The sequence below is a fragment of the Electrona antarctica genome (assembly GCF_951216825.1).
Source record: "Electrona antarctica genome assembly, contig: scaffold_255, whole genome shotgun sequence".
NCBI lineage: Eukaryota > Metazoa > Chordata > Actinopteri > Myctophiformes > Myctophidae > Electrona > Electrona antarctica.
Genome location: NW_027637084.1, coordinates 107950 through 126987, shown reverse-complemented (window position 1 = coordinate 126987; position 19038 = coordinate 107950). Strand labels below are relative to the sequence as shown.

The following is a 19038-nucleotide window of genomic DNA, read 5'->3' as shown; positions in this document are numbered from 1 at the left end:
CTGGTGCAGTAAATGGAGACTTCATGTCTGGTGCAGTAAATGGAGACTTCATGTCTGGTGCAGTAAATGGAGACTTCATGTCTATGGTGCAGTAAATGGAGACTTCATGTCTGGTGCAGTAAATGGAGACTTCATGTCTGGTGCAGTAAATGGAGACTTCATGTCTGGTGCAGTAAATGGAGACTTCATGTCTATGGTGCAGTAAATGGAGACTTCATGTCTGGTGCAGTAAATGGAGACTTCATGTCTATGGTGCAGTAAATGGAGACTTCATGTCTGGTGCAGTAAATGGAGACTTCATGTCTGGTGCAGTAAATGGAGACTTCATGTCTATAGTGCAGTAAATGGAGACTTCATGTCTATGGTGCAGTAAATGGAGACTTCATGTCTTTGGTGCAGTAAATGGAGACTTCATGTCTGGTGCAGTAAATGGAGACTTCATGTCTATGGTGCAGTAAATGGAGACTTCATGTCTGGTGCAGTAAATGGAGACTTCATGTCTATGGTGCAGTAAATGGAGACTTCATGTCTGGTGCAGTAAATGGAGACTTCATGTCTATGGTGCAGTAAATGGAGACTTCATGTCTGGTGCAGTAAATGGAGACTTCATGTCTGGTGCAGTAAATGGAGACTTCATGTCTGGTGCAGTAAATGGAGACTTCATGTCTATGGTGCAGTAAATGGAGACTTCATGTCTATGGTGCAGTAAATGGAGACTTCATGTCTATGGTGCAGTAAATGGAGACTTCATGTCTGGTGCAGTAAATGGAGACTTCATGTCTGGTGCAGTAAATGGAGACTTCATGTCTATGGTGCAGTAAATGGAGACTTCATGTCTGGTGCAGTAAATGGAGACTTCATGTCTGGTGCAGTAAATGGAGACTTCATGGCTGGTGCAGTAAATGGAGACTTCATGTCTGGTGCAGTAAATGGAGACTTCATGTCTGGTGCAGTAAATGGAGACTTCATGTCTATGGTGCAGTAAATGGAGACTTCATGTCTATGGTGCAGTAAATGGAGACTTCATGGCTGGTGCAGTAAATGGAGACATCATGTCTATGGTGCAGTAAATGGAGACTTCATGTCTATGGTGCAGTAAATGGAGACTTCATGTCTTTGGTGCAGTAAATGGAGACTTCATGTCTGGTGCAGTAAATGGAGACTTCATGTCTATGGTGCAGTAAATGGAGACTTCATGTCTATGGTGCAGTAAATGGAGACTTCATGGCTGGTGCAGTAAATGGAGACATCATGTCTATGGTGCAGTAAATGGAGACTTCATGTCTATGGTGCAGTAAATGGAGACTTCATGTCTTTGGTGCAGTAAATGGAGACTTCATGTCTGGTGCAGTAAATGGAGACTTCATGTCTATGGTGCAGTAAATGGAGACTTCATGTCTATGGTGCAGTAAATGGAGACTTCATGTCTGGTGCAGTAAATGGAGACTTCATGTCTATGGTGCAGTAAATGGAGACTTCATGTCTGGTGCAGTAAATGGAGACTTCATGTCTATGGTGCAGTAAATGGAGACTTCATGTCTGGTGCAGTAAATGGAGACTTCATGTCTATGGTGCAGTAAATGGAGACTTCATGTCTGGTGCAGTAAATGGAGACTTCATGTCTGGTGCAGTAAATGGAGACTTCATGTCTGGTGCAGTAAATGGAGACTTCATGTCTATGGTGCAGTAAATGGAGACTTCATGTCTGGTGCAGTAAATGGAGACTTCATGTCTATGGTGCAGTAAATGGAGACTTCATGTCTGGTGCAGTAAATGGAGACTTCATGTCTATGGTGCAGTAAATGGAGACTTCATGTCTATGGTGCAGTAAATGGAGACTTGCGATTAACAAAGAGAAAACTCAGATTATACACTTCAGAAGGAAAGCTGTACAGCAAAGTACCCATAGTTTTATGTTCGGGTCAATGTCTTTGACTTATTCCCCCTCATACAAATACTTAGGTTTTGTTTTTCATTAATTTATGAGTTTCTCTGAGGGAAGGAATGCATTGGCTGACTCAGCAGGTAGAGCATTAGGTGCCATATTAAGTAAAAGGAAATGTTGCCCTGATTTAGGTTTTGCTACATTTACCAAGCTTTATGACACCATGGTTTCTTCCATTTTGTTTCATGCAGCAGGTGTGTGGGGCTTTGAGGAGGCCACCGAATGTAAAAACATTCAGAGTAGAGCTTTGAGGTGTTTTCTCGGGGTGCATAAGTATACCACTAAGTTGGCCATTGAAGGTGACACAGGTTGGGAAAGCTGCCTGACAAGGCAGAGAAGTGAAATGATCAGATTATGGAATCGCCTTATCCAACTGCCAGAAGAGAGGTTTACGAAAATTATATTTAATTGGAATAAAAGATGTAATCATCCGTGGATAAGAGAGGTCTCCTCAATTTTCTCACTTTCTGATTTAAACATATATATTTTTTAAATAACCTTCACTGTAACATTAATACAGTCAAATATAAACTGTCAATGTTACATCAGCAGCAATGGAGGGTGGACATAAAAAAGCTAAATTAAGAAGTTATATTCAATTCAAAGAGGACTACATGACTGAACCTTATGTTGCATTTATTTAAAAAGAGGACAGAGGTCCCTCTGTGCCCAGTTAAGATCTGGTGCTTTACCTCTGGCAGTTGAGGTTGGCAGATATACTGGCATTCCTGAGGAGCAGCGACTGTGTGCTCTTTGTGACCTGGGAGTTGTAGAGGATGAGTTTCATTTTGTTTTCTATTGTCCACTATACCATGATTTAAGAAACTCTTTATTTGAAAAAAATCAGGATAAGAACCCAGATTTGTTTTGGATGTCTGAGTGTTTTATGTTAAATTGGTTGTTCAGTAATGAAGTTTTTGTTTTAGGACAATTCGTAGAGAAGGCGTGGCAGTTACGTTGGAGAACGATGTATCCATAAGTAACTGTCTATGTATTTTGTGTATATGTATTATTATGTATGTACAATTTTGTGAGCCTGTGCAGGCTGGGCATCTTATGATGTAGGACACTTTAATAAAAACTCTATCTATCTATCTATCTATCAATTTCAAGGACCCACCCATTTAATGGCATTTCCATCTCTGGGACCCCCAATTTATATTGTAAAATAACGGGTCCATTTGGTTCCATTTGTAAACTCTCAGAGTTACAGACCCATAAGGGTTAATTTGGTTCCATTTGTACACTCTCAGAGTTACAGACCCATAAGGGTCCATTTGGTTCCATTTGTAAACTCTCAGAGTTACAGACCCATAAGGGTTCATTTGGTTCCATTTGTACACTCTCAGAGTTACAGACTCATAAGGGTTCATTTGGTTCCATTTGTACACTCTCAGAGTTAAATTAACTATCTCTAATTGAGCTAGGTACCCTCAAGGACCCCTAGGGGTCCCCGGACCCCACTTTGGGAACCCATGGCGTAGAATATTGGATTAAATAGCAGTAAAACTGTTAAGGATACGCTCAGCGTGCGGTCACTAGAGGCAGTAATGAGCCAGGTGTGTGTGGAGGTCGTGGAGGTCAAGGTCGTGATGGAGGTGATCTGTTGACAATGACCTCTGCATTCTACCAGCCTCTGACCTGTCTGGAAACACACACGCACGCACGCACGCACGCACGCACACACACACACACACACGCGCACGCACGCAAACACGCACGCACACACGATGCGAGCTTGTAGATCAGATATTTTTAAGACAATATCGACGATCTTAAGAACATTTCCACGATATCATTATTATCTCAACATTAGGCAGCTTGTAAGTGGTTCATTAATCCATAGCAGTGACAACAGTGACATCTGGTGGTAACAACACGGTAGTACGCACAGCAAACAGCTTACCTAGCAAATTACAGTAAAAAAATTAATGAAGAATTGATGTTATGAGTGAAATACAGAATGAAATTCATATTCCGAACCAGAACCATACAATGCTTTTATGACGTGAGAGAAATGCAGTCGAGCCGACCGATGCCGATTGTGGAGAGTCCTAGAGCTCCAATTATTACCGATATTTTGTCAGAAATGTGCAACATTGTCTAATGATTTTATTTATTTATTTATTTATTCAAATTGATTAGACTCTAATCAATTTGAAAAAAGAAAATGTTAGATTTGAGTCAAGTTTCTATTTGACAACATCTAACTTGAATTTATTCATTTAAACATTTAAACTAGGGCCGGGACTTTAACGCGTTAATTGAGATGAATTAACTACAGAAAAATTAACGCGTTAAAAAAATTAACGCATTTAATCGCACCTTTTTTTTCCACCGCGGAACGTTTCTCACTGGGTGCGTTTCTAGTAGTACTGAATAGGCTGCGGCACGCGAGCAGCAGCAGTTGTTTACTCTACACTACAGGCTACAGCTCCGTCAAAAAGCCCAAACCCAAATGAATCGAATGAAGAAGCCGCTTATATCGCTTTTGCTCCATGGATGGGACATTTAGATGTAAAAGCTATCGGATGTACGCGTGGATAGCGGCATGGCTGTGTGCAATGTCAGAGGGAAATGATCCATTTATGACCAACTTTAGCTTATATGCTAGGCTTGCTAGCTGCTTCAGTTTAACATGTCTCACAGACCACCGGAGACGCGCGGTGATTTCACCGCTGTCAAGCTGTCCTCGATGCGAAACATACTGAAGTAGCAAGCGTGGGTCAGCCCCAACCTCATGTGAAATGTTTCCCCCATAATAAAGTTGTTTTTATTTGTTCTCATGCCCCGCCATGTAAAGCACATTTGAGTATTCATATACACACTGCTGCTCTTGTTTATCTGTTGGGATAAAAAAGTTGTATTGCTTAAAGGGGAATACCACTCATTTTCAACATTTTTCTATGGAGTTGTGTGCACCCCCCCATTATGTGTTGCCTATAGAACTGGAGGTCTGAAAAAAACAGTAACATTATGAAGTACATTTTTGTGATGTCACTGAGATGTACTTCATAATGTTACTGATTTTTTTCAGACCTCCAGTTCTAGGCAACACAGAATGGGGGGGACTTTCTTATTATATCCACACAACAACTCTAAGGTATATTAATGACAGTAAAATGTTGAAAATGAGTGGAATCCCGTAGTCACTATTCACTGGGATACCAAAAAACATTTGAAAAAAAAGGTTTCTCACTGTTCGCGGGTTGAATAATGGTATGCGATTAAAATGCGATTAATCGAGATTAATTAACTACAAAGCCTCTGATTAATTAGATGAATTTTTTTAATCGAGTCCCAGCTCTAATTTAAACCCATCAGAAAATGTTCAAAAATAGCCGATCTACAAGCTCTGTAGATCGGCTATTTTTGAATTATTTTGGAAGCTTTTCAACATTTTCACGAATGACATCCCCGAAAAACATATTATGGACGTAAAGGTTGAAAGAAATCGGGACAAATCGGTTGCATAACTGCCGATACCGATGTCGTAAAAAAACTAACGACCGATACTTTGGTCGGACCGATACTTTGGTCGGACCGATACATCGGTCGGACCGATACTTTGGTCGGACCGATACATCGGTCGGACCGATACATCGGTCGGACCGATACATCGGCCGGACTCTAAAATACAGAATGATATTTACCTTCATATTCCAAACCAAAACCAGGCCATCGTCTCCTGCTGACGCACACCTGGAAATAAGAGAAAACACGTGAAATATGACATTATAAACATACACACACAGTAGAAATATGACATTATAAACATACACACACAGTAGAAATACAACAGATGCCTGCCTGCCCACCCGCCCACCCGCCCGCCCGCCCATCTGCCTTGTGACATTTACGTCACATTAAAATTAAACAATGGTATGAAATGTTGATTTCAGTCTGAGAACTACTGATGGTCACTATATGAAATATAGTCCATAGCCGTCAAGTGGCTATGGCCAAATGTAGCCCAATGAGTGTTTTTATGCAAAACTAATGCTTGGAATGGATTCAGCATCATGAAAACCCTCTAGTTTGATATGTCACATGCTACTGAAAGCAAAAGGAAATCTAGAACTATGTGCCTTATATAGGATGTATAATTATGGTGGCCATACTGTACATGTGTTGGTACATACTGTACAGGCCATTTTCAACACTTTCCCCTCAGACAATTCCAGGCAACCTTTTTTATTTTATATTATTCAGGATATATTGAAGATACAAAATCAGCTGAGTTTGTTTTTTCTGCAATTAGTTTGAGGTTTGATCCTGTATTTTCCATAGATTTCCTGTCCTAATTCTGAACACAGCACTGCTAGTCTGCTATGAGTTACTAGTCCTATTACTAGTCCTATTAACTAGTCCTATTAACTAGTCCTATTAACTAGTCCTATTAACTAACACAGCACTGCTACAGTCTGCTATGAGTTACTAGTCCTATTACTAGTCCTATTAACTAGTACTATTAACTAGTCCTATTAACTAACACAGCACTGCTACAGTCTGCTATATGAGTAACTAGTCCTATTAACTAGTCCTATTAACTAACACAGCACTGCTACAGTCTGCTATGAGTTACTAGTCCTATTACTAGTCCTATTAACTAGTCCTATTAACTAGTCCTATTAACTAACACAGCACTGCTACAGTCTGCTATATGAGTAACTAGTCCTATTAACTAGTCCTATTAACTAACACAGCACTGCTACAGTCTGCTATGAGTTACTAGTCCTATTAACTAGTCCTATTAACTAACACAGCACTGCTACAGTCTGCTATGAGTTACTAGTCCTATTAACTAGTCCTATTAACTAACACAGCACTGCTACAGTCTGCTATGAGTTACTAGTCCTATTAACTAGTCCTATTAACTAACACAGCACTGCTACAGTCTGCTATGAGTTACTAGTCCTATTAACTAGTCCTATTAACTAACACAGCACTGCTACAGTCTGCTATGAGTTACTAGTCATATTAACTAGTCCTATTAACTAACACAGCACTGCTACAGTCTGCTATGAGTTACTAGTCCTATTACTAGTCCTATTAACTAGTCCTATTAACTAGTCCTATTACTAGTCCTATTAACTAGTCCTATTAACTAGTCATATTAACTAACACAGCACTGCTACAGTCTGCTATGAGTTACTAGTCCTATTACTAGTCATATTAACTAACACAGCACTGCTACAGTCTGCTATGAGTTACTAGTCCTATTAACTAGTCCTATTAACTAGTCCTATTAACTAACACAGCACTGCTACAGTCTGCTATATGAGTAACTAGTCCTATTTACTAGTCCTATTAACTAACACAGCACTGCTACAGTCTGCTATGAGTAACTAGTCCTATTAACTAGTCCTATTAACTAGTCCTATTACTAGTCATATTAACTAGTCCTATTACTAGTCCTATTAACTAGTCCTATTACTAGTCCTAATAACTAGTCCTATTACTAGTCCTATTAACTAGTCCTATAAACTAACACAGCCCTGCTACAGTCTGCTATATGAGTAACTAGTCCTATTAACTAGTCATATTAACTAGTCCTATTAACTAACACAGCACTGCTACAGTCTGCTATGAGTAACTAGTCCTATTAACTAGTCCTATTAACTAGTCCTATTAACTAACACAGCACTGCTACAGTCTGCTATATGAGTAACTAGTTGCGAACGCAGTGAGCATTTACTATGAGACCCAGCAGATCACGTCTGTGTGTCTGTGTGTGTGTGTGTGTGTCTGTGTGTGTGTGTGTGTGTCACGCTGTAACACCACCCGCCCACCACCAGAGGGTGCAGCTGTATCACACACAAAAACACACACACACACACATGCACGCACGCACACACACACACACACACGCACGCACGCACGCACACACACACACACAAAAAACTTAACTTAAAAAAACTTAACTTAAAAAAAAACTTAACTTAAAAAAAAACGTAACTTAAAAAAAAAACTTAAAAAGGAAAAACGCACACACAAAAAACTTAACTTAAAAAAAAACTTAACTTAAAAAAAAACTTACCTAAAAAAAAAAACTTAAAAAGGAAAAACGCACACACAAAAAAAACTTAACTTAAAAAAAAACTTACCTTAAAAAAAAACTTAAAAAGGAAAAACGCACACAAAAAAAACTTAACTTAAAAAAAAACTTACCTTAAAAAAAACTTAAAAAGGAAAAACGCACACACAAAAAAAACTTAACTTAAAAAAAAACTTAACTTAAAAAAATAACTTAACTTAAAAAAACTTAAAAAGGAAAAACGCACACACAAAAAACTTAACTTAAAAAAAAACTTAAACAAAAAACTTTAAAAAAAAAACCTAAAAAAGAAACACGCACGCACACATACACACACTAAAAAAAACTTGAAAAAACATTTAATTTAAAAAAGACTTAACTTAAAAAAAACCTTAAGTACGTAATTTATTCTAATTGTTGTTATTGCAATTTACGAGCTGCGTTCGCTTCCCGCGTTTGCGCGTCTTACTTGTCCTATTAACTAACACAGCCCTGCTACAGTCTGCTATATGAGTAACTAGTCCTATTAACTAGTCCTATTAACTAGTCCTATTAACTAACACAGCACTGCTACAGTCTGCTATATGAGTAACTAGTCCTATTAACTAGTCCTATTAACTAGTCCTATTAACTAACACAGCACTGCTACAGTCTGCTATATGAGTAACTAGTCCTATTAACTAGTCCTATTAACTAGTCCTATTAACTAACACAGCACTGCTACAGTCTGCTATATGAGTAACTAGTCCTATTAACTAGTCCTATTAACTAGTCCTATTAACTAACACAGCACTGCTACAGTCTGCTATATGAGTTACTAGTCCTATTAACTAGTCCTATTAACTAACACAGCACTGCTACAGTCTGCTATATGAGTAACTAGTCCTATTAACTAACACAGCCCTGCTACAGTCTGCTATATGAGTAACTAGTCCTATTAACTAGTCCTATTAACTAGTCCTATTAACTAACACAGCACTGCTACAGTCTGCTATATGAGTAACTAGTCCTATTAACTAACACAGCACTGCTACAGTCTGCTATATGAGTAACTAGTCCTAAAACCTTTCTAATTATTTGTTCAGACCCAAAGAATGTGTTTATTGTCATGATTTGTCACCTGACGTCATCGATCTGCACCAGGAAGCGAACGATGTCAAAATGTCCTTTCAGGACCTGCAGTTCAGTGAAGATGTTTTTAGGCTGTTCCTCTCCGATGCACATCACACTGCTCCTCTGGAACGTAAACAACACAATGGAAACCAAATTAGGAGCTGCGCTAAAACTGTTGGTAGGCCTGTTGAGGTCGTGTTACGTTCATTTAAAGAGACCCAGACCAAGAGCATGCTTAGACTGGCCAAGAGCATCTCCTCTGACCCCTTACATGTTTTAAATGATGAATATCAACTGCTGCCCTCCATGAGGCGGTTTAGAGTCCCGAAATATAAGAAAAACAGGCTAAAGAAGTCATTTGTACACCAGTCTGTTCTGCTTTTAAACCAAAATTGGTAAACCAAGAGGATATGTTCTATTGTTCTTCTTGTTCCTGTCTGCTACTGTGATGTGTGTCCTGTAATGTATCATTCTGTAATGTATTGTGTCTGTCTTGTCTGTATCTTGAACGGTGACGTCATGGACGCAAAGCAAATCTCAGTGTAAGCTGACAATAAAGTTGTATCGTATCGTATCGTATCGTAAACAACACAATGTCAACAACACACTGCTCCTCTGGAAAGGAAACACACGACCTGAGTTATTTTATTTCTTACAGTTAAAAAACTCTATATTGTGATAGTAGCCTAATAAGCAGGAAGTAAAATGTATGTGTAAAGCACCTTTTCAAACAATGTTACAAAGTGCTGTGTACAATATGGACAACAATAGAAAACATTCAAGTTAAAACAAGATTTAAAGAAAAAGTTAAAATATGGTATGAGAGCAATAACACAAGTAGAATCTAGTGTTTGTTTGTTAAAGGACCACTTCACCACTTTTCAACTTCTCTTCCTATAATTGGTCCTAACTAATGTTCATGATAAAATACCACCATTTTTCCTACTCAGTCTGTGTCTCATAGGAAGGCTGTGGGCAGTTCAGAAACCCGTCCACCAGTGACATCATCGATGGTGAATCCAAGCTAATAGAAAAGGCAGGCTTTCTTTTCCTGAAAAGTTGCAATGCAAAAGTTGAAGCCATCGTTCTCACGATAATACAAATGTAAATATATTTTAAAACAAATCTTGTTTAAAAATAAATCTGCCTAATGATGATGTCACTGGTGGACGGGTGTCCGAACTGCCCAAAGCCCTCCTATGAGACACAGACTGAGTAGGAAAAAATGGTGGTTTTATCATGAACATTAGTGAGGACCAATTATATGAAGAGATGTTGAAAAGTGGTGAAGTGGTCCTTTAAGGGTGATTTCCCTGTCTCATACAGTGTGTGCACGCACGCACACACGCACGCACTCACTTTTCTGTTATATTCTCTTCAATATTGTTTTTTTTTTTTAATTATTTGTATGTAAAGCACTTTACTTACTTACAGCGCACACACACGCACACACACACACATTTAATAATTAATTTATACAGTATGTATAAATTAATTTTAGGACCTGAATGGAAACGCATTATGGACCTTTTCGGATACCTTTTAGATCAGTCGTTTTCAACCCTTTATGTTTTTTCTGAATTTTGATTGGACTAAATTATTTTCGCTCCTATGCCACTAAAATGTGGAACGCCCTACCAACAGCCATTGAGACGTGTGAATCCCTAGACTCCTTCAAAACTGCTCTCAAAGGGCACCTACGGACGACTGCAATTCGCCTGCAGGCTAATCAAGGTCTAAATGTAGACAGTCTATATATAGACGTTGAAACGACGTTGTTTAATTAGATTAGACGTTGTTTCAACGTCTAATCTAAGCCTAGACTGCTAAAAAACTTTCCTTTTTAGACTATTTTCTACCCCCGTTTTTAGACCAATTTTTTAGCCATTTAGACGTCTATTAGACTACAAAGATGTCCCCCCCCCCCCCCCCCCCCCATAGAAGTGTCTATTTGTACGTCTCTAAATGTTTTGATGAATTGAACAAGGTGGATCCTCTTGTAAACAAGTGTAATGCTTTATTAACAGTTAACAGTCTTTGTATTGAGTTGTGCTTTAAATGTACTGTAATTCTGCAAACTGTTAATAAATACTTCAATCAATCAATCAATCAATCGATCAATACTGTGGACGATACACTGATAAAGCATTACACTTGTTTACAAGTACAAACAACAACAGGTTCCTTTTTCAATTAATCAGAACATTTAGAGCACTTCTACATAAAAACAGGAAATCACAGGTTGGAGCTTTCGTTTGAAATAAACCCATTCTTGATTGATTGAAGTATTTATTAACAGTTTGCAGAATTACAGTACATTTCAAGCACAACTACTACTACTACTACTACTACTACTACTACTACATAGCCTACTGTGAAATACAAATGTCAATCAATCAAATCAATATAAAGTATTTATGAATAAATCTTACAGTAGCCTATATATTAATAAGACACAGTATTTATAAATAAATCTTACAGTACCTCCACAGCACCCTGAGCCTCTCGTCCTCCGAGGATCCATCGCAGCATTATGGCTGATTTATTGATTAATGTATGATATAATAATCAATAACAGGCTTAGTGAACGTAGAACAGCTGCATCATCATCTCATATAAAGTCGTTTTTATGATATTTAGCAGCACTATAAAACCCTGACTGCCACAGCCTGTGGTTTCTATCTTCGCTGTATTCATAAACGAGTCCAATCTGGTGAATAAAGAGCTTTTTAAAAGCGTTAAAATGATAAATATTGATGGTTTTGTTGTTGTTTTTTTCTGCAGGAAGACATAACAGTGTCGACCATAACGGTCACGTGACTCACAACCAGTGTTGCCAGATTCTGTAACCGAAACAAGCGACCGGTTCTATGAAAACAAGCCCAAAATGAATGTGAAAATAGCAGATCTACAAGCAATGCGACGCGTCGCGAGCTTGCAGATGCTATTTTCTTGTGGATGTAGATGCTATTTTCAATTAAAAAAATGTAATAATTAAATGTAGTTGTGGAATATATTTTTAAACACAATTCTTGTCCCTGTGCATACAATATTTTCAGATGTCGGTCTGCAGACAAATTTACACAATTATTTGGGGGTCCAAATGACATGGAACTGCGTGAGAAGAGAATCACTGGTTTAAACAACATTAAACAAGACCAAATAAACAACTACACGTTAGAAACAAGCCCAAATAAACAACTTTAGAAACAAGAGCAAAAACCCACAACCCGCGACTAAATAAGCCCAAAGTCGCTTATAATAAGCAGACATGGCAACACTGCTCACTACTACGGAAGCCTGGGATGGACTAAACTCATTCTAAAATAGCGTTCACACTGCTATAAACACAGAGATAAAAAAAAAATAATAATGCTCAAAATAATATAAAAAAGTAGGTCACATGTTTTGATCTATGCAGTTGTTTATTAATGTTTATATTATATTAAATGCATTAAGCAGTACACTAGATAAACATTGTGCATTTCCATTAAAGACGCACACAGCGGCAGCGGTGGCCGAATGGATTGCGGAGCGGTCTTGATACCGGAAGGTCTCCAGTTCGAATCAGCGGTCCGACACGTTAAAATTACTACCGCTGAAGTGCCCTTGAGCAAGGCATTGAACCACTACCATGAAATGTTCTATGAGCAGGGCCTGGCTGGAAACAAGTTCTTGAGCTTAGCCCAGATACCCTGGGTAAATATGATTATGTTTTCCCCAGCCTCTGCCCTGACATGGTTATACCACTAGATGGCAGTGCATACCAATGAGTTTAGGTCTTCTTCCAGCTTCAGCCCTTTATTTCACATTCTTTCCGTCAGTACTAAACCTTGTGCTTTCTTTGACATGTAGGCTACCCATTCTGCATACTGTGAAATAAAAATGATCAATCAATCAATTTGATTTATTGACAATTACTCATGAACATTGGGAGTTTAGCAGATAGCAGTTGTTTCTGGAAGTCTTAGTAGAAATGGTACCCCGACAAGTCTTAGTAGAAATGGTACCCCGACAAGTCTTAGTAGAAATGGTACCCCGACAAGTCTTAGTAGAAATGGTACCCCGACAAGTCTTAGTAGAAATGGTACCCCGACAAGTCTTAGTAGAAATGGTACCCCGACAAGTCTTAGTAGAAATGGTACCCCGACAAGTCTTAGTAGAAATGGTACCCCGACAAGTCTTAGTAGAAATGGTACCCCGACAAGTCTTAGTAGAAATGGTACCCCGACAAGTCTTAGTAGAAATGGTACCCCGACAAGTCTTAGTAGAAATGGTACCCCGACAAGTCTTAGTAGAAATGGTACCCCGACAAGTCTTAGTAGAAATGGTACCCCGACAAGTCTTAGTAGAAATGGTACCCCGACAAGTCTTAGTAGAAATGGTACCCCGACAAAGTAATGCTGTTGCTAACTTTGTACAATGAATGATGCCTTTGATGATGCATACAGTGTTGCATTGTTGATAATGATCTCTGGTTGCCTTGTAATGACGTCCCACGCATGTCGCTTATAACAGGGGTTCTCAACGTTTGTGGCCGGGGACCCCCGGAAATGCTTTGGCAATGTCTCGGGACCCCCGCCCCGCCCCCCAATATAAATTGACTGCTACAATAACCTTAATAATAGAGACCATGAATAAATACTGAAACCAGATATACATTAGGGAAGGTGTATGCATGTACTATATGTAAACTCTTCATTTCCTTTTTCCAGCCATTCAGTTGCAAAAAAAAAAAAAACATTTATTTTTTTTGAAAATAATTTGGGGACCCCCCAAAATAATTTGGCGACCCCCCGAGGGGTCGTGACCCACGGGTTGAGAACCCCAGGCTTATAACACCTGTAAGTTACTGTAACCCCTTGAAAATTAAATTATTATTATTTTTTAATTAAATTAAAGTTAAAATGAATTTTGCTCCTATATGCCACTAAAATGTGGAACGCCCTGCCAACAGGTGTTAAGAAATGTGAATCCCCTAAACTGTAGCACTTATGGGCCGGCTGCAACTCGAAAATGGCCCCTGTAAAAAAAGTGAATGCGCCCCCAATATCTATATAGGCTATATACTGTAGGCAAATGTTTTCCTTTTTTTCTAATGTGTATATAATATTTATATTTGACATAGAAGTGTGTATCTGTATGTCTTTAAATGTTCTGATGAATTGAAAATGGAAGACCCTGATGTAAACAAGTCTTATAGTGCTTTTTTCTGGTTTATTCTGCCCTTTTGGTGTTAGCATTATGTTATGCTTTAGCTATTGAAAAATAGCAGATCTACAAGCTCATAGCGCGCCACCGAGTGGCGCGCTACAAGCTTGTAGGTCTGCTATTTTTGAAAAATCGAAGAACCACTGACATAGAAACAGCTTTTTCAGAAAACTGTCAGGATGTAGAAGACATTTTTAGAATCTGATCTCAGGTCAGAATGGATTAAGCACATTTTGTATTGACCTGTACCTTCCTAGAACTGGACCCATTCTGACCTGTACCTCCCTAGAACTGGACCCATTCTGCAAAACTGTTAACATGTTCAATCAATCAATCAATCAACCAACCAACCAATCAGCTACAGTCACATGGAGCCAGGCTCATTCCTATGTTAATTTGTGACTAGGGTTAATCTTTATTGATAACGAGCTTCTTATCGATCAGGCTTATCGAGCTGGGTTCTTATCGAGACCACTATCGAGCATTTTATATTAATTTGTGGAAACAACTTCTGAACGGAACCAGTATTTTTTACTAGGGCCTTCAAATACAGTACGTTTCTAACAGACGGAAGGAAATTGAAATTTTACCAATATAATAATATTAAATAAACTGTTGACTGGTTAATATGTGTACTGTCACTTTAGCGTAGTTTTGGCAGGTATGAATACACTTTTCGACCGACATGTTTGTGCCAGCATGGAAGATTACATTTAATAACAGGCTTAATAAGCCCAAAAGCATATTGATACCGGGGCGGGTACTCAATACGCTTGTTATTGGGTGTATATTCGGGTTTCGGTAATCGAGCTCCATCCCAATTCGTGACGGGTGTGACACTCGGCCCTTCCATAAACATAAACATAAACATACACAACGCCCTTTCCCCGTCTGGGACTTTGTTTTATTCATAGGCCTATAGCTGAACATCAGATCTCGTCACTGAAACATTTCTTTTTTTAAGTTTGCAGTTACAACTTTCTAACAAAACTTTCCAGCAAAAGTGTTTTAATTCTGTCCTGCGTTCCGACAAGTCCACACGTTGTCGACGCGTCAGTAGCTTTTAAAGAGTTAATCTGAATGCAGTGTAAAGATTTATTCTCCATTATATTATAATATCCAAAACACAACATTATTCTAATAAAGTATGTTTCATCAAAATTAATAAGTAATACAAGTTAAACCAAATGGAAATAAAAACAAACAAGAACAAACAAGAAATTGACCAAATCATTTGTATACATCGATTTGAAAGATCCACACAATTCATCAATCACAAAAAAGTAGTAGGCCTATAATGTATTTTAAATGATTTTGTCTGTTATTTATCCCAATTGCGTCATACAATATTGTACTGTATGTACTGTATGTACTATTTGCTGGATAATAAAAGCTGATCTTAAACAAAACAATTGTGCTTAAACTTAAAGGTATATTCAGTGATTTTACTTAATTCAAATATCACTTATTTTTTCTTTTTTTCTGGATAATCCTCCCTACTATAGAGTGTGCTGACCATATAAGGAGTTCCTCCCTGTCCCCAGTGAGCCCCTGGGGTCAAAAAACCCTAGTTTCAGTTTTGGTGGCGGGTGGCAAAGCCTTCATCCAATCAGGATGAGAGGGGCCTTCCTCCAATCATGATCGACTGGGGGCGGGCCTTGGTGCACATGCTGTTGGCCTGTTGCACTTCCCCCCACTGTAGAGCGTGCATGTGCACATTTTGTTGCCGCCCTTGTCCATGATCTCGACTGACCCACTTTGACCCATGACTGCTTCCCCTCTGTCAACACCCTGATTCTATTGCCGTTGGACTGCGGGCCCATCACTCGAGGTGCAGTGAAAGGAGGTAGACGGACGGGCAGTAGCTGCTGAACTCTGAACAAATCTGATTTGACACAGTAGTGAATGGAACAGCCGTCATCAGTGACTGTGACTACGTGCTGTCTGAACCCGGGAGGACAGTCACTGTGGCCTGTCAACGGGTTAGTTGAGCTACAACTGAAAAAACCTCCAAAGGGCACTGCATGTGCAGCACCAAGTTCATACTCTCGACTCAAACAGATCATTACTCAGGAATTTAATTGGGGTGAAGTTTGGAGGACAACTTCTACGTTTGGTGATGGGATTTTTTACAGAGTTGCCGTAGAAGCCTCCAAATAGAAACCCTGTGTTCTCTGTAGGAGCACTGGAATAGCACCAGTATGTGTAGACATTAGCCGATCTGTCTTTGACAGTACACCAAAACTGAAACTAGGGTTTTTTGACCCCAGGGGCTCACTGGGGACAGGGAGGAACTCCTTATATGGTCAGCACACTCTATAGTAGGGAGGATTATCCAGAAAAAAAGAAAAAATAAGTGATATTTGAATTAAGTAAAATCACTGAATATACCTTTAAGTTTAAGAATCAAACACAATTGTTTTGTTTAAGATCAGCTTTTATTATCCAGCAAATAGTACATACAGTACATACAGTACAATATTGTATGACGCAATTGGGATAAATAACAGACAAAATCATTTAAAATACATTATAGGCCTACTACTTTTTTGTGATTGATGAATTGTGTGGATCTTTCAAATCGATGTATACAAATGATTTGGTCAATTTCTTGTTTGTTCTTGTTTGTTTTTATTTCCATTTGGTTTAACTTGTATTACTTATTAATTTTGATGAAACATTGGATTTCAGCGCATAAATCGAGAAGATCCCACCATCCACAAGAGATTGAAACGGTTTGACATTCTCTAACATAATAGGATTTCCTCTCTGTCTGCTGGTACGGTGAGCGGCAACTGTAGTCGCCTGTATCTGGAGTTGTCTGAACCAGCTCCTGGCAGAGCTGACTGTCTCCCGCACACGTCAGGAAGACTCCACCTAGACTGTGTTTTGCGCTAGCGCCGTCACAAGAGCCGGCATCGACGTTAGCTTGAAAGTGAAAGTTTGGTGAGGTAACGTCGACACAGCCAGGGTTAGTGTTGACTCCGTAGTAACGCTCTATGGCCTGTTGCAGGGAGACGGCTACCTGGATAACGATTGGCTCTGGCAGATGAGGGAGTGTGTCAGTGTTTATGACATAGTGTAGTGGCAGACCAGAGCGGTCGATACCAACCAGATGAGGGAGTGTGTTGGTGTTTATGACATAGTGTAGTGGCAGACCAGAGCGGTCGATACCAACCAGATGAGGGAGTGTGTTGGTGTTTATGACATAGTGTAGTGGCAGACCAGAGTGGTCGATACCAACCAGATGAGGGAGTGTGTTGGTGTTTATGACATAGTGTAGTGGCAGACCAGAGCGGTCGATACCAACCAGATGAGGGAGTGTGTTGGTGTTTATGACATAGTGTAGTGGCAGACCAGAGCGGACGATACCAACCAGATGAGGGAGTGTGTTGGTGTTTATGACATAGTGTAGTGGCAGACCAGAGCGGTCGATACCAACCAGATGAGGGAGTGTGTTGGTGTTTATGACATAGTGTAGTGGCAGACCAGAGCGGACGATACCAACCAGATGAGGGAGTGTGTTGGTGTTTATGACATAGTGTAGTGGCAGACCAGAGCGGTCGATACCAACCAGATGAGGGAGTGTGTTGGTGTTTATGACATAGTGTAGTGGCAGACCAGAGCGGTCGATACCAACCAGATGAGGGAGTGTGTTGGTGTTTATGACATAGTGTAGTGGCAGACCAGAGCAGACGATACCAACCAGATGAGGGAGTGTGTTGGTGTTTATGACATAGTGTAGTGGCAGACCAGAGCGGTCGATACCAACCAGATGAGGGAGTGTGTTGGTGTTTATGACATAGTGTAGTGGCAGACCAGAGCGGTCGATACCAACCAGATGAGGGAGTGTGTTGGTGTTTATGACATAGTGTAGTGGCAGACCAGAGCGGTCGATACCAACCAGATGAGGGAGTGTGTTGGTGTTTATGACATAGTGTAGTGGCAGACCAGAGCGGTCGATACCAACCAGATGAGGGAGTGTGTTGGTGTTTATGACATAGTGTAGTGGCAGACCAGAGCGGTCGATACCAACCAGATGAGGGAGTGTGTTGGTGTTTATGACATAGTGTAGTGGCAGACCAGAGCGGTCGATACCAACCAGATGAGGGAGTGTGTTGGTGTTTATGACATAGTGTAGTGGCAGACCAGAGCGGTCGATACCAACCAGATGAGGGAGTGTGTTGGTGTTTATGACATAGTGTAGTGGCACACCAGAGCGGTCGATACCAACCAGATGAGGGAGTGTGTTGGTGTTTATGACATAGTGTAGTGGCAGACCAGAGCGGTCGATACCAACCAGATGAGGGAGTGTGTCAGTGTTTATGACATAGTGTAGTGGCACACCAGAGCGGTCGATACCAACCAGATGAGGGAGTGTGTTGGTGTTTATGACATAGTGTAGTGGCAGACCAGAGCGGTCGATACCAACCAGATGAGGGAGTGTGTTGGTGTTTATGACATAGTGTAGTGGCAGACCAGAGCGGTCGATACCAACCAGATGAGGGAGTGTGTTGGTGTTTATGACATAGTGTAGTGGCAGACCAGAGCGGTCGATACCAACCAGATGAGGGAGTGTGTCAGTGTTTATGACATAGTGTAGTGGCAGACCAGAGCGGTCGATACCAACCAGATGAGGGAGTGTGTTGGTGTTTATGACATAGTGTAGTGGCAGACCAGAGCGGTCGATACCAACCAGATGAGGGAGTGTGTTGGTGTTTATGACATAGTG

The 19038-nt window shown here is 39.9% G+C and overlaps 1 protein-coding gene across 1 annotated transcript in view; it reads right to left on the bottom strand.

Annotated features, from left to right (window-relative positions):
• Positions 1 to 11928, bottom strand: part of LOC306919178 (WD repeat-containing protein 41-like) — a 45093-nt gene extending 33165 nt beyond the window's left edge. The window contains exons 1-4 of the mRNA XM_079532007.1: positions 11580 to 11928; positions 9103 to 9218; positions 5599 to 5647; positions 3468 to 3590 (exon numbers count right to left, since the gene is read on the bottom strand). Of these exons, the coding sequence (XP_079388133.1) occupies positions 3468 to 3590; positions 5599 to 5647; positions 9103 to 9218; positions 11580 to 11627 (336 nt within the window). The 5' untranslated portion in view covers positions 11628 to 11928. The remainder of the gene's footprint in view (positions 1 to 3467; positions 3591 to 5598; positions 5648 to 9102; positions 9219 to 11579) is intronic.
• Between the last annotated feature and the right edge of the window lie 7110 nt (positions 11929 to 19038).